The sequence below is a fragment of the Cajanus cajan genome, chromosome 2, assembly GCF_000230855.2.
Source record: "Cajanus cajan strain Asha chromosome 2, NIPB_CcT2T_4, whole genome shotgun sequence".
In the NCBI taxonomy this organism is placed as follows: Eukaryota; Viridiplantae; Streptophyta; class Magnoliopsida; order Fabales; family Fabaceae; genus Cajanus; species Cajanus cajan.
In genome coordinates, this window is record NC_138518.1 from 51,498,634 (window position 1) to 51,513,416 (window position 14,783).

Genomic DNA, 14,783 nt, shown 5'->3' on the forward strand with positions numbered 1-14,783 from the left:
TCTTGATAATTTGGTGTCATAAGTTCATGCTAGTATGATTCATATTCAACTAGACAATAATTGTCCTGATTGTTTAATTTTTTCTGGAAAAAATGCCTTTTTAATAAAATAAAATGGTTTTTTTAGTGTTTTATCTTTTTTTTTTATACATCAATGTTTTTATCTAAATTTCTTTATTTAAAAATAAATAATTTTTCTATTTTTTTAAGAAGTAAATTCTACTTGTTTTTTGAAAAAACAATTATTTTTAAGAAGTGTTGTTTTTATAATGGTTTTTTTTATTTATCAAAATTACAATAATAACACTAAGTTGTAGCACTCTCTCTAAGCTTTTCAACGGTACTTAGAACATCCCAATCTAAGTTTGGGAGCTTCAGATATGACCTACACAAGACAAAATGTTCAAGTGGGTAAAACTCCAAAAATTAAGTAAAATTTACCACAATCATCAAATAATACCACTATCATAAATCTAAGTCAAAACATGAATATAAGACACATACAAAAGTCAAAAAGATCATATAAATGTATACAAAGTTACTTCCTAAAATACACTATAAATATGCGAACTATAGATTTTGCGACAATATTAGATGCATGTATAAGGAGTCGGGCATGACTTGGGCAAAGAGGTTTTATCCTCATTGCACTAGGCATAAGAAGTACCATGTTGATTATGAGGGCCATAGAGAGATCCCAGACCTCTCGGTGTTGCAAGAGCAATGTCTTGCCGGGCACCATTTGATATTGGACTCTGAGAGTTTCCACATCAAACATAATCTCAGCCACACTGGGGTGCAAATGTTGCAAAGAGACCCTCAACCTCTCTACACTGGGTAGGAGGAATGCCTAATTGGGCACAACATTGTTGATCATGAGTACAATAATAAATCTTAAGGGAAATAATTCAAAGAAGATAATTAGATGAATAAACAAGAAAAAAAGAATTAGGAAAGAAAGAGTGAGAGTTATAATTGAGAAAGATAAGACATTAGGATAATTGAGGAGAGATGAGAGAATATAAGATGTTTCTATAATTAAGAGAATTATAAAGGAAAAGGATTAGAATTAATGATAGTGAATATGTAAGAAATATAGTTGTGAGAATTATGAGATGTTGTTGAACTTGAGATTTCGAGATGTTTGTATTAACTAATTTGAGAACCATGTATGCAATATTTAAGAAGTTTGATGTACTTTGAGATGATGTTGGTGCTAATATGAGGAAGTCCAAGTAGAAACTTGACAATGATGAAAATATAGGCAAGGCTTGGTCCTTCAGGCATAGAGGTCTGGTAAGATGATGGTGATGGCATTACACATTTGTATTTTATTATGCTCAATGTCATGTGTTTGAGTGTCCATGTATACTTTATTTGGAAGTGAATGTGTTTCCATGCTAGAGGTTCTTTAGATCTTCTACCTTGGTCTTAGGGGTGTTATGGTGGGAAACTTCTAACGATGGATGGGAGACAACGATGCACAATTGTAATACCCCCAACTAGCTTCAATATAATTCCCTTTTGTGTGATATAATTCCTTCAACAATGTTAAAATTTGGTGCCACATTTATATAGAATTAAGAGCATAAATCCACATGAGTGCTTGATGAATGAAAGTGAATGTTTGTGATTGACTTGTTGGATGTAATATTGAGATATGTGAATGTTTTGAATTGGTGTGTGATGAAATTTTGTGTTGTTATTCCTAGAGTGTTATCCATATTTGTTGTATGTGCTTATATACATGTGTGATATATATTCTCACTTCTTTTGCATTTGTTATTGCTTCATGTTTGGGTTGAATACCACTTGTAGGTGTTGATCAGGTAGATGAGTTTGAGTCTGTAGGAGACAAAGTTTAAGGCTTTGGTTTTACTTTTATGGATCTAGCTCTAATTAGTGTAACATCAAGCAAGTGGACAATCTATGGTTTATGTTAATTTTTGAGAATCGTGTTTTTAGACTTAGAGTTTATCTTAACATGTTTTATTTTTCTTTTGAGGATTGGTAAAAGTCGGTTTGTGTCTATTTATTGCTTTTCATAATTGTTTTTTTATTATTCAAGAGAATGAAATTTTACACAATGAAATTTAGACATGTGAATCCTTTTACCTCGCATGTGAAAGAGATTTATTTAAATTATTTAAAAAGGATTGTATTTTATTAATATTATTATATGAAGATGTCTTGGGATAGAAGAGTGTCACAAGTATTATACAAATTATCTTGCCTTTTTGAGTCTCTGTACTTCTAAACATATTCAAATATTTTTGTATTTTTCAATTGTGAGACATTGTTTGTTTTAACTAGTGATTGTGAACTTCTAAAATTTTTCTCCATATGTTTGACATTTGTAACAATCCGAACACACCGGACTAAGAGAGATCTAGATATTTTTGCAAGTGTGAGATTGTATAATTGATGATAATTTAAAGAAATTAATTTGTATTTCCTATATCGAGAAATGTATCTAATTTTTGGTAACTTGTTACAAAAGAACTCCATAGTTAAGCATATTTGGCTTAGAATAATTTAGGGATGAGTGACCTTTTGGAAAACTTTCCTAAAAGCATGAGTAAGGACAAAGCACATAAAAAAGTCTTGTGTTGGTTTGTGGGGTCAATTGTTTATCTTAAAAGCGGAAAAACATCTCATAAAAGGTTACTCACGGAGGGTTCTAACCGATAAAGAGTTCTAACTAATGAGAAATTATGTAAAGTGTCACCGTGTTAAGTGTCATGAAGTGGATCTACTGAAACATCAAACATGAAGGGTGTTACAACATTTATGTTATGCATTAGTAAATTTTAAATTTTGAATTTATAGAAAAAACCACATATTTTTTTTGTTATAAATATAATAATTTGTTGTTGTTGTTATTATTATTATTATTACTATTATTATTATTATTATTATTATTATTATTATTATTATTATTATTATTATTATTATTATTATTAGTTTTTACAAAGAACGAATATAAGAATCATTAGGTCAGTCTAGTGGGAGAGAGTTGAGTAGTATATCAAAAGTTCTAATGAACAAGGCTTGTTGACCTACTTGAACTTATAAGTGTATTTATAGGTCTTGTATAAACAAGCTACATTAATCGAGTTTTAGGTTACACTGTGTAAGCCATAAGACCAATGAGGTCTTTGCCTTAGGTAGGGATGGCAATGGGGCGGGGCGGGTACGGGTTTCATGATACCCGTCCCCGTCCCCGCAAGTTAAATTCATCCCCATCCCCGTCCCCATACCCGTCGGGTATAGATTTTCATCCTCATTCCCGTCCTCGTCGGGTATCGAGTATACCCGTACCCGTCAATTTTTTATTTTTTATTTTTTGTAAAAAAAAATGATATTTTTAAATAAATTTTTTTATTATATTATAATTATAATTAGGTTATTTCTTTATCTCATATTATAATAAATAATCACACATGAAAAAATATTAAATTTTTTTAATATAATTAAATTGAAAGTGAATATTAAATTAAAAATAAGAACGGGGACGGGTACAGGGCGGGTAAGTACATACCCGTACCCGTACTCGTACCCGATTTAATATATCGGGTTTTATCTGTACCCGTACCCGTACCCGGTCAAACCGGGTATTCCTTGTCAAAGTCGGGACGGGTTCGGGTATTACCTGCGGGTACGGGTATATTTGCCATCCCTAGCCTTAGGCCTCAATTTTTTATTTATATTTATAGCAAATTATTTATTAATATTTTGAATTATTATGTGATAATTATATTATGATATGTTGAGTTATTTACTATTATTTTTACTAATGGAATCAAGGAACTTCGTGTCTTTATTAAAAATTAAAAAAAAATGAGATTAAGAAATAAAAAGTATGTTTTTTCAACTAGTGTTATAATTTGTTCTTAAGTCTCAAGGTCATAAGTTCAAGTCTTGAATTTGTTAAAAATATTAATTTTTTAATTTTAAATAATAAGAGAGTATAATGATTTATCAAATATGAAGAGTATGGTAGTTACTAAAAGGGATATCCTCTTTAAATATTAATATAGATAATTCAAACTTTATAATCATAAGATATAAATATAAATATTTTGTTAAATTATTTAAGTGTAATCTTGTTATTTACATAAAAAGTTAAGAAAATATTTTTGAATTCTACCACTCCTCACCCTAAAAAAAATTATTGAAGTTAATAGAGTACAAATTTATGCTTAGTATAAAAAAATGTTTTTGGTAAAAAATGTTAATAATAAAATCACATGCTTAATTAAAAAATGTAATAAATTAAGATTTGAACATAAACAATATCTTAGGTCTCATAATTTATAGACACAACCTTAAGAGACAGGTCATATAGTACCATATTCAAACTTATCTATTATCATTCCTATTGAAACTTATAATAATAATATTAAAAAAGTCAATTAAAACATTTTTATGAATAAGAAAAAACAATATATGTTTTTCTTTGTGTTCGAATTAATTATCGTGTTGAAAGGAAATTGTCAAAACTCCTTTGAACCAAAAAAATATATATTTTGGATAATATTTAGTTTCCATTATCCTTTATCTTTATTCCTAAAAAAGTGTCATGGGGATGTCTAGCAACTAGTTAACTACGATGCGTGGTCCTGCGGCTGGAGGGATAAGGATGGTCGGAGGTTCGAACCCCTTTACCCAATTAACATAATTTATTAATTACTAACATTTACCGATAAAAAAAAAAAAAAAGTTAACTACGATGCATGAATTATCATAGTTTTTGTTGCGGGAATTTTTAAGTTGATAATATATTGAATTATGGTTGTGATATTTTTAGTAGAAAATTTCAGTGGGTAGCTGAGTACTTGACTGTAACTTTATAAGATTGAGAGTGAATTGGTATAAATTATTGGTGTTTTTTTTTTCTTCTCTTTGAATGTGAAATAAACACAAGTAAGGGGATTAGATGTATGTAAATTTTTACAACCTTTTTTACTTAAAGATAAATAAAGTAATTATAAGTTTGTAAAACGTTTGTTTAAAAAAGCGTAAAAGATAAGAAACTTTGAAACACTTTATTTTTATACTAATTTCCTCAACTAAATTACGTCTTTAATAAAAAGGTTTTACTAATCAAATGTTATAACAAATATTTTTTTTATAATATTTCTGAACAAACATGTAAACAAGTCTCTCCCGACTTAAGTTTACAAGATAAGGATAAATTCTTTATCTTAATATAGATTTTTTCCAGTAGACAATAAACTTAAAATAAATAACAATAAATTGAAGATCATAAATCCTATCTAACTCTTTATCATAGTAAATTAAGTGATCAATATATTTGATTATATATTATTTATTTTAAATAAATATTTAAAATAAAAATCAAATAATTATTATTATAGTAAAAAATAAACAAAGTTTTAATAAATATAGTATTAAATAAAAATATTATATGTAACGACCTGTCTTGGTCCTTACATTGCGAAAAAACAACTAAAATCAACTGAAAATATATATACTAAATAGTATACTATCAATCAACATAAGTAAAACTACAATCATCCAACAGTAGTGGCTCAACAGGCCATAAAATATATACAACTGCCTACAAAATAAGTTCTACCACTAAGGGTAATCAACAAAATATAACTCTCCAGCTCCTGCCACCAAGTGACCTCCATTAGCTAACACTAATCTATCCCTGCTCTGCTTCCATACATTGTATGATCATTGCAGTCCAAACTACATGAAAACATGTAAGGATAAACTAGTGAAAATAAATAACTCATATATATGAAATATACAACAAAAGCAATTTAGCATCACTATCATCATCTTCATCAACTTGTTCAACATACAACACATAATACTTAAACAACATATGAATATAAAAGCAATCTGCAACACATCATTATCAACATGAGTGACTTATTCATCATGCAACACACAACACATAGGTAACATATAACTGTATAACAACTTCACAACATATCAACACATACAACTCATCAACGCACATGCGTCATCAGGCATTTCAACTCAGAGATCTCCTACAACACAGGGTGAAGAGTCTAAGTGGCTAGGTCCTACCGAACCGATAACGCAGAACCTTTTTGGGCTTGCTAGGTAAATAACAAATTTGGATAAAAATCCATAACACGATAACAATTTCTCAAACTTTACCACTTAAACAAGGAAGTATAGTACTATGTCAGGATAAGACAATTGGGTTTAGGCCTACCACGACATTAACTAGCTCAACTGAGCCACATATGAGATTAGCCTACTAACTATCCTCCAAATACTATAACCCTCTGATACTCGGTTAGGAACTAAGTTCCCGACTTCGTACTTTACTCGAATTGGTCGCTTGTAATCAATATAGCTCGACCTAGTCCCTATACCGTTGTCGCTTCATACACATGTGCCTCGATCTTGCCCACACACGGGATCAACTAAGTCCTAGAGGAGAACAACACATCATCCACTCAAGGGACAACTTTCCAAGGAGGGTTTTTCAACAAATTGGGCCCTCAGAGCACCACAAGTATTTCAATCTACACAATGAGATGAACAACTTTGAAAAAATCTCCTCTAGTCCTAGTGATCAACAACTCATCATCCCAACACAATCAACACACAACTCATCAGCATAGTTCAGCTTAACAACTCAAAATAACAACACAACATCTCATTATATTTTCAGCATAACAACAACTCAGTCAACACATAACTTTTCAACTCATATCATCTCTACTCAACTACTCAACTACACAGCTAATTTGCAACACTATGCTAAACATGCATCTCAATGACATATCAACATTGTTCATATAATATCCCAATATAACTACACAACTTCACAACACAATCATCAACATAGTTTTCTCATCATACTACAACAATCATCATTATTCAACATTTTATCATTTATATCGGCACACACATTTTCATCACAAAATGCAACTCATACTACATATTTACAACTCATTTATCAAGCCAACTTACACATATAAACAACATACATCAACCTAAATACCCAAAACAATTTTCAACTTAACCAAATCACTTATTGTGAAATGGCAACCTTCACATAAAACTACATAAATGAAGTTATACTACTCCTATCATTCTTGTTCTTAGCTCAAATAAAAGATAAGAAGATTTCCTACAACTCTCATGAAGACATCAAGTCCTAATTCTATCATCTACATTGTTAAAAATTTTAAAAACCGCAACAGCTACAACCAATGCTAGCAGCTTGACCCCTGTTCACTAAAATAGACATATCTGGAGTTATACTACTCCTATCATGCTCATCCTTATCTAATATTAAAGATAAGAATATTTTCTACAACTCTTATGAAGATATCAAGTCCTAATTCTATCATCTACTTTGTTAAAAATTTTAAAAATTGCAACAGCTACAACCAATGCTGACAGCTTGACCCCTGTTCACTAAAACAATCATATCTAGAGTTCCATACCTCCTTTTTTGGTGATTCAGGTGCCATTGGAAATATAACATCCAAGGATAAAAATTTCATGAAGATTCTAAGACCAAATTCGGTCATCTAATCCTAGTACCGCAACACTCAATTCAGTGCTCTAGATTAAACTTTATGCCCTTTCATGGCTTCCCACATGTTTTTCACCCAAAACCCATCAAAACTTACAACCCAAAGGGACCCAACACCTGCACTTGCAAGAAAACAGTTCTACCATTAACATGCAACTCAGGAAAACATTACAAACCTCACGTGCAACAAGAATTCGATCCAATCCATTACATTCTTCAAACAACTCAAAACCTCTCTTTCTAATTCCACACACTCCAATTTAATTAACATGCAACCAACAATTTGCTGCAACAATACAATATTTTGTGTCAAAATCAACAAATTCTAACTTCCCTTACTTCGGAGGGAGAAGCATTCTGGTTCCGAGCTTCTAGGGAAGAGAAGAAAAAGAGAAATGAAATTGCTTCGGGTCGGGAGTAAGACTAGCCTTATTGCTTTCCTTGATTCTCAATAGCCCCACCTTCCATATCAAACACCAACACCCAAGTTTCAGCCAAGAAAAGGAATCAAAATAGCGTAATGGAAGAAAGAAAGAGAAAAATGAGAACAAGAGGATTTGTGAGTGGGGGAGGCGATTGCGAGTCTTACATTATATATTTATATTAATATATTATATATTATATATAATATATAATAACAATTTTCTTAAAAAAAATATCTCAATGACATAATCAATTATTTTAAAATGTTAGAGATATAATAAAATTGAAATGAATACGTATATTTAGAAAAAGTAAAAAAAAGATAATATGTAATTATTTAAATATTTTATTCTTATATAAATATTTAACTATATAACATATAATTTTAAAATATTTTTTTTTTCTATTTCTCATCTAATTTTATTTTACCAAATATCTATAAATTTTATTTCTTATCAATTTTTTTTTTATTTTCTTCAATTTCTTCCGTTCCCAAACAAAGCACAATGATATTATGCTATTGATTAGAAGGGAAAAATATATATATATTTTAGGAGAATAAAAGATATATATTTATAATCAAATTTACGATCAATAGTATTAGTAGTGTGTACGTTTCCACTTTCCAATCTGAATTTGTTGCTATCATCACCCGTGAGGTATTTAATCCTTTCTCTTAAAAAAGTAAAGTCATCTTCTTCCTCGCTCTGATTGCTCCAACCAGAAGTAATTGGAACTTGGATTACAGTAGAATCACAAATACTCAAATACTTTACACTACACGCTTACGCTATACCCTTTTAATATTACTTCCTCGCATTCCCTTCTCTTCCCCAACAACTCTCCTAGGGTTTCGTCCAATCATGAACTGTGAAGTTTGCCAGCTCAAGGAACTGGAACTGGAGCATTTCGAGATTCGCGAGGTTTTGCGATGTAATTGCGCTACTGTCTTTTCCACTATGATGATCTTATTATGCTTGCGTTTTGTTGAATTGCGATAACTGGGCTACCGGCGTTGCAGGCATATTGCACACGATCGTCTTTCATCGCGCTTTGGGTCTCGTCCGCCCAAAAGACGTTGACTTGGAGCTTTTTGACATCACTTATGTAGGTTTCCGGTCTCAATTTATTGCTATCATCACTCGTGCGTTGCTCAATTTGAAACGTCGTTTAATTAATGCGCCAAAAATGTCTATAACTGTGTTGTGTTCTGTTTTTTATGCCACGTTTGGTGTGTAGGTGCAATGTGGGGAGGCAGAGCTTGAAAAGAAAATAGATGAGAAGATTGAGCAGTTCGTTTGTTGGGTGGAGAAGCATCCAAATAAAAAGAGTCAGGTCAGTTATGCTGTGACAATGGTGCTAGTTGGGTTATTTGAATTTTGTTTGTTTAGAGCAAATTAGACTGACAGACACTCTTTAAGGTTTTGTCAAATTCCCCTGATACCCAACTATATTTTTATCCTTGCATTAATTCCCTTAATTGTTTGAAATAGATTACACTGGCACTCCCTTATTTTTCCAACAAAAACATTGCATTCATTGACACATTGTGTATCACTATAAAAGGGTTGCTGTAAACTTAAAAGGAAAGGGGTAATGTGAAATCTCAAGAAACTTCTGGGAATATGGGGTGTTGGTATAATTTGGTCATTGTTTTATTGTAATTAGGTTGTTTTTAAAGGGTTGTGAATTGGATGATGCAGATATGTTTATCTTTCTATGAGGTGAAGAACAAACAGGCATCTTGGTTCAGTAACAAGATTGAACGCTTGTATTGGGAGCAGTGGTATATTAATCTGAATGTAGCTCAGCATCCAAAGGTGCATTCCAGCAAGTATCATCATTCCAAAGTTGTTGATCCTGGAGGTGCAGTTGCTTGATTGTTCGTTGAATTAAATCTCTTAACATGTTTCATTCCTACCGTGAATTTAGTTTCTATACACATTCACTAACATTTTGTTGGGGTGCCTGTTTTACTGTGTTTCTTATGAGTAGAGGGACCATTGGATGATAGAAATGCTCGAAGTGCAGCGCTTGAGGCATCGCTTCGTGAGGTTTTATTTCAGATAATTAAATTTGTTAATGAGAAGAAGGATCATGTTCCACCAATACCAAATCTTGATGGTGCTGTTTCATTTCCCTATGAAATTACAATACCAAGGTGAGTTATGATTACTCTGGCTCACCATATCAATTGTGATTTTTCATTTTGTATATTTCTTTAATATTTTGATAGCTTTGGACCTGAATTGAGTGTTTTACTTAGCTGATCATGTTGATAATATGATGTCTTTCAAGCTTTTTGGGTCCTATGGTTTTTTGGTTAAGTGCAATTAAATTGATGTACATATAATGTAAGGAAATGTACATAATAAGATGCAAATTAGCAATGTTTAAAGGTGAAATTTCAGAATAACATCATGCTAGAAGTTGTACAGTTTAGGCATATTAGATCCGTTACAGGGGAGATCATACATAGGATTCAAGCTGTGCAGACAAGATGCTTTGCACAGGTGGTAGTTTTTATTGGCCAGTCAAGTGCCAAAAAAGAGCAGTGTAGAGCATATGGGAATGCTGGGATAGATTAGTGGACTTGCAAGAAAAGATTGGGTTAGGAACAACTGTATGAGAGAAAACTATAGTAACACTTATGAAGTGAATGATTACAAAAACTAACATGATTTGGCTTGAGCATGTTAGTAGCCCAATCAAATAATGTGGGGACAGAAAAGAAAAAAAAAAAACTTGAACAGCTAGGGCCTTGCTTGGTTGAAATAAATGGAGACCTTAATGGGTACTACAAAGAATTTCTCTGTAGAGTTTGGTAAAAGAGAGACCAGGGCTGAACATAATATACATGTTTATGAAAACTATTTTCGGAATAGTGTTTAGCAGTAAATATTGTTCAAAGTCATTTCATCAACTTATTGTTCATAGAATGTAAATTTACTGAAAAAAAAGCTACCTACATCTTCTGCATAACATGAAAAATTTCAAACCACTAGTAATTTTATGTGGATTGAGATCCCAGTGTTGGAGAAAATTAGTGCTGACATGATTTGTAATTTTATTATTGATATTTTGTTCCCATTAACTGTACTAGCTTGAGAGTATACTTTTTTGGATGAGAGAATGCCCCACCCCTTCTTCTGTCCTTGTTTTGCGATGAATCACTTGTAAATAAAGATGTAGTAAGGTACCACATATCTATAATTCAACAAATGCATGTCTTTTTTTATTTATTTATTTATTTATTTTTTTTTTGGGGGGGGGGGGGTGGTGAAAGAAACAAACGCAACTCTATGCATGCATCATGTGCTCTATAGAGCACTGTGATTTGATAGGCAGATTTTTGTGCATTACAAAAGTACAAATGTAACCTAAACAAGTTTATGCCATCAATGAAATGAAGATGTGAATTGGGGGCATTAAATTCTTAAATTAAGGGGCTTGAAGAGCTGTATCTGTAGGAAATAAAAATATTTAAAAATTCTCTTACTGTTAGCTGTTGGATGAAACGAAGTGTTTTGGGTGTTATATGTGATAGTGACACAAAAGTGCTGTTGCCACTCAAACTTAAAGGGTGACATAGTGGCTCTCATGTAGTGGGATATGGGAATGGTGGATGTAAATTGCGTTAACTACTGCAAGTGAAGAGGCTGTTTCTAGAAATAGAACCCATTTCTCTTGTTTACACTGAAGCGACCTTCCTGTTTTTCAAGGGCTCATCCTCCAGGCACCATTCAAATTTAAAGGAAACTTTTGTTGCATGGCTATAAGACCTTCAATGATGTACGGAATTGAATGTTGATGGTGAAAAGCCGACAAGAGAATAAACTCAATCTAGTAAATATGAGAATATTGCATTGGATGAGTGAATATGTTAGACAGGATAAGATTAAGAATGAATGATTCATTCAAGAAAAAGTTAGGGTAGTAACTATGTTAGTAAATATGGTAGAAACACAGCTTAGGTGACTTGGGCATTGGTGGTGAAGACTTATAAAAGCGTTAGTAAGGACAGTAGATCAAATTGACGGTAGGTTAATCACTAAAGGTAGAGGGATAGTTAGAAAATTATAGTCAGAACTCATAACAAATGATTTATGATAGAATATTGTGGTATCTTCTGATCCATGTAGTTGACTCTGCCTAGTAGAAAAAAGGCTTGGTTCTTGGTAAGTGTTGGGGTAATTGCTAATACACCAGAAGTGCATATTTTACACATTTTAGCTCCTTTTAGCAGAATGCCTTGGCTTTGATAGTTTATATTTCCTACTCAATGAGGAGAGGTTGTCCCATCCTTCATTATAGGCTAGGCATTAGCAACTGTAGCTTTCATGACCTTCACTGTATATTATTTTGTTGTCACATGTTTACTCAGTTCTGAAATGTTGAGGAACTGCAAATATATTCCCTAAATCAACAGGTTGAATGCTAATTAGGGTTTATGCAGGAAAATTGTATGATATCTGCTTTGTGATCTCCGTGATAGTGTGATATAATAAAGAACTCTTAGAATTATCAACAAATCGTAGCTTATTATTTTAGAATTATCTTCATGTCACTTATTTTTTCTAATTCCCTTAAATTTTTATTATCTTCGCATTGGCTGGTAAGGTAAGTATGAATAGCAATTGTTTCTTAAAGCACCTAGATTTTAAGAATATCTGTATTGCATGGGGATCAGTGATCACTACCCTTGGGATCTTGAGTGATGAATTGTAGTTACTTCAACATTTGAAAATTTTGCTGAAGCTGCTGAGTTAACCCTGTGCTGTCATTGACCAGTTCATCTGATTCTGCATTTGGGATGGACATGATCAAGAGAATGCTTCAGCAGACAGGGCATCCAACAATGCTAAGTTGATTGTCAGAGTTTGTAAAGTGGTCCTAGGTTAATGCATTCTTGTTCATATGTTTAGGCTGGAAATATGATGCTGATTAAAGCTAAGTCAAGGTTCAATCTCTGTAAATAAAGTAGAATCTATAGGTGCAAAGTAACTTGTTTATCTTTTCAAGTATACTCCCTTATTTAATCTCTCGTTTCATATCTTGTATTTCTTTTGTTCATCTTCTCTCTAGAGTTTACGATTGGCCTTTTCAATTGTCACATGAACATCTTAGACCACATACTACGCAAGGTTGTATCAATATGATTGGTTTGCCCGTTATTGGAAGATGAATACTTTTGTGCATTGTTTTGTATTTTCCACTTCAGTTATTATAGTTCTTAATCATTTGCTTTCAAGTATTCATTTGCATCTATCCACTAGCGTAATTCTAAGCTATTGCTTTATGAGTCTCTGTTTGAGCTTTCCGATCAATAGATTATATAGGTGTCAGGCTTTGTAAACGTGACCCGGAAAAGATTTGGGCCAAATTGGCCCGTCCGGCTGGCCAACCGGGCTACTAATTTCTTTGCCCAAAACTTACCGGACTTATTTGACAAGGTATTTTTTTTCCTTTTTAAAATTTAAAGATCAATGAAAAAGTATAATAAAATGGGTCAAAATGGTCTTGACCCGACAGGCAACAGGCAAGGCTGGGCCACAAAATAAATCTGTGAAAAAATTGGAGTTCATGATATATACGCTTCCTGTTTTTTAAGTACACCTCCTTTTCTTTCTTTCTTTTTTTTTTTTTAAAATAAATTTCTAAAATATGTTTAATTTTTTTTCATTTTCTAATTTTGTAATGTTGCACCTCCAAGTTCAATTAAGTACTTTTTCCTTCTTTTTCACATACCTCTTTTCTTTTCTCCTTTCAATTTTTACATAGATTCCTTTATCTTCTTTTTACTCCTTATTTTAGTAGGTAGTTTGAAATCTTTTAATTTATACATTATTATCTTCCCCTTTTCCTTTTAGTTTTCACATTGTTATTCTCTTTCTTCTTTTAATTTTTACATGCACTCGGGATATAGAATTAGTGCGCAATGACATTTAAGGTGTGTAACTTTCTCTATAGGATCAAAGAAATGTAATGATTAGATGTGCACTTTTTTCTAACACTTCATATCCTTTTGCACTTTTAGAAATCTCAACATTAAATTTAATCAACATTAATTTTAGCATTGTGAGAACTTTTTACACTTCCAAGAATTTCAATATTAAATTTAGTCAAGATTAATTTTAGTATTATGAAATATATTTTCCAAAATAGTAAAATTAGTGTTCTGAAAAATATTTTTCAAAATTGTGATTTTTACATCCGAAAAGTATTTTTTGAAACACTAAATTTACGTTTCGAAAATAATTTTTCAAATTATGTAAGATAATACACTTTCGAAAAATACATTTCAGTACACTAACTTTACTATTTCAAAAAATACTTTTCGATATACTAAAGTTAATGTTACTTTTTAAAAGTGTGTTGTCTTATATAATTCTAGAAACTTCTTTTTGGGACAATAAATTTAGTATTTCGGAAAATATTTTTAAAAGTATATAAAAAGCAAGATTCTGGAAAATGCTTTCTAAAATACTAATTTTACTATTCTAGAAAGAACTTTTTGGAACACTAAAATTAATGTTCTAAAAATTAGTTTTAGAACATTAAATTTAATGTTGAGGTTTCGGTGTGTGGAAGGTGAGAAAATATTTGAAAGAAAAATGTGTCTAGCTCGTCATCTTCGACATTGTTGAAAAAATCACATGTAACTATAACTTTATTGAGCATTAGTTCTACAGTTCAGGTGCATGTGAAAACTAAAAGAGGAAAAACAGGAAGAGAGTAGTGTGAAAATAAATACTCTGAAAGAGTCCAAATTTAGCATTCCAATAGCTTTATGTGATGAAGGA

At 31.6% G+C, this 14,783-nt stretch overlaps 1 protein-coding gene and 1 long non-coding RNA gene across 2 annotated transcripts; one reads left to right on the forward strand and one right to left on the reverse strand.

Annotated features, from left to right (window-relative positions):
* Positions 1 to 5,477: 5,477 nt before the first annotated feature.
* Positions 5,478 to 8,476, reverse strand: LOC145954349 (uncharacterized). Its single transcript, XR_014431552.1, has 2 exons — positions 7,897 to 8,476; positions 5,478 to 5,720 (listed from the first exon to the last, which is right to left on the reverse strand). It is a non-coding gene; the product is annotated as an uncharacterized LOC145954349 (long non-coding RNA).
* A 173-nt stretch (positions 8,477 to 8,649) lies between these two features.
* LOC109817697 (meiotically up-regulated protein) lies at positions 8,650 to 13,188 on the forward strand. The gene is made up of 6 exons (XM_020383026.3): positions 8,650 to 8,913; positions 9,002 to 9,087; positions 9,220 to 9,315; positions 9,684 to 9,846; positions 9,976 to 10,141; positions 12,772 to 13,188. The coding sequence occupies exons 1-6, from the start codon at positions 8,844 to 8,846 to the stop codon at positions 12,848 to 12,850; spliced, it is 660 nt and encodes a 219-aa protein (XP_020238615.1). The 5' UTR covers positions 8,650 to 8,843; the 3' UTR covers positions 12,851 to 13,188.
* Positions 13,189 to 14,783: the final 1,595 nt, after the last annotated feature.

Excerpts from the sequence above, each read along its gene's own strand:
- LOC109817697 (XM_020383026.3), top strand. The coding sequence starts at position 8,844 with ATGAACTGTGAAGTTTGCCAGCTCAAGGAACTGGAACTGGAGCATTTC. Across the intron at positions 9,316-9,683 it reads ATCCAAATAAAAAGAGTCAG|ATATGTTTATCTTTCTATGA; the intron begins GTCAGTTATGCT and ends TGGATGATGCAG. Across the intron at positions 10,142-12,771 it reads TATGAAATTACAATACCAAG|TTCATCTGATTCTGCATTTG; the intron begins GTGAGTTATGAT and ends GTCATTGACCAG.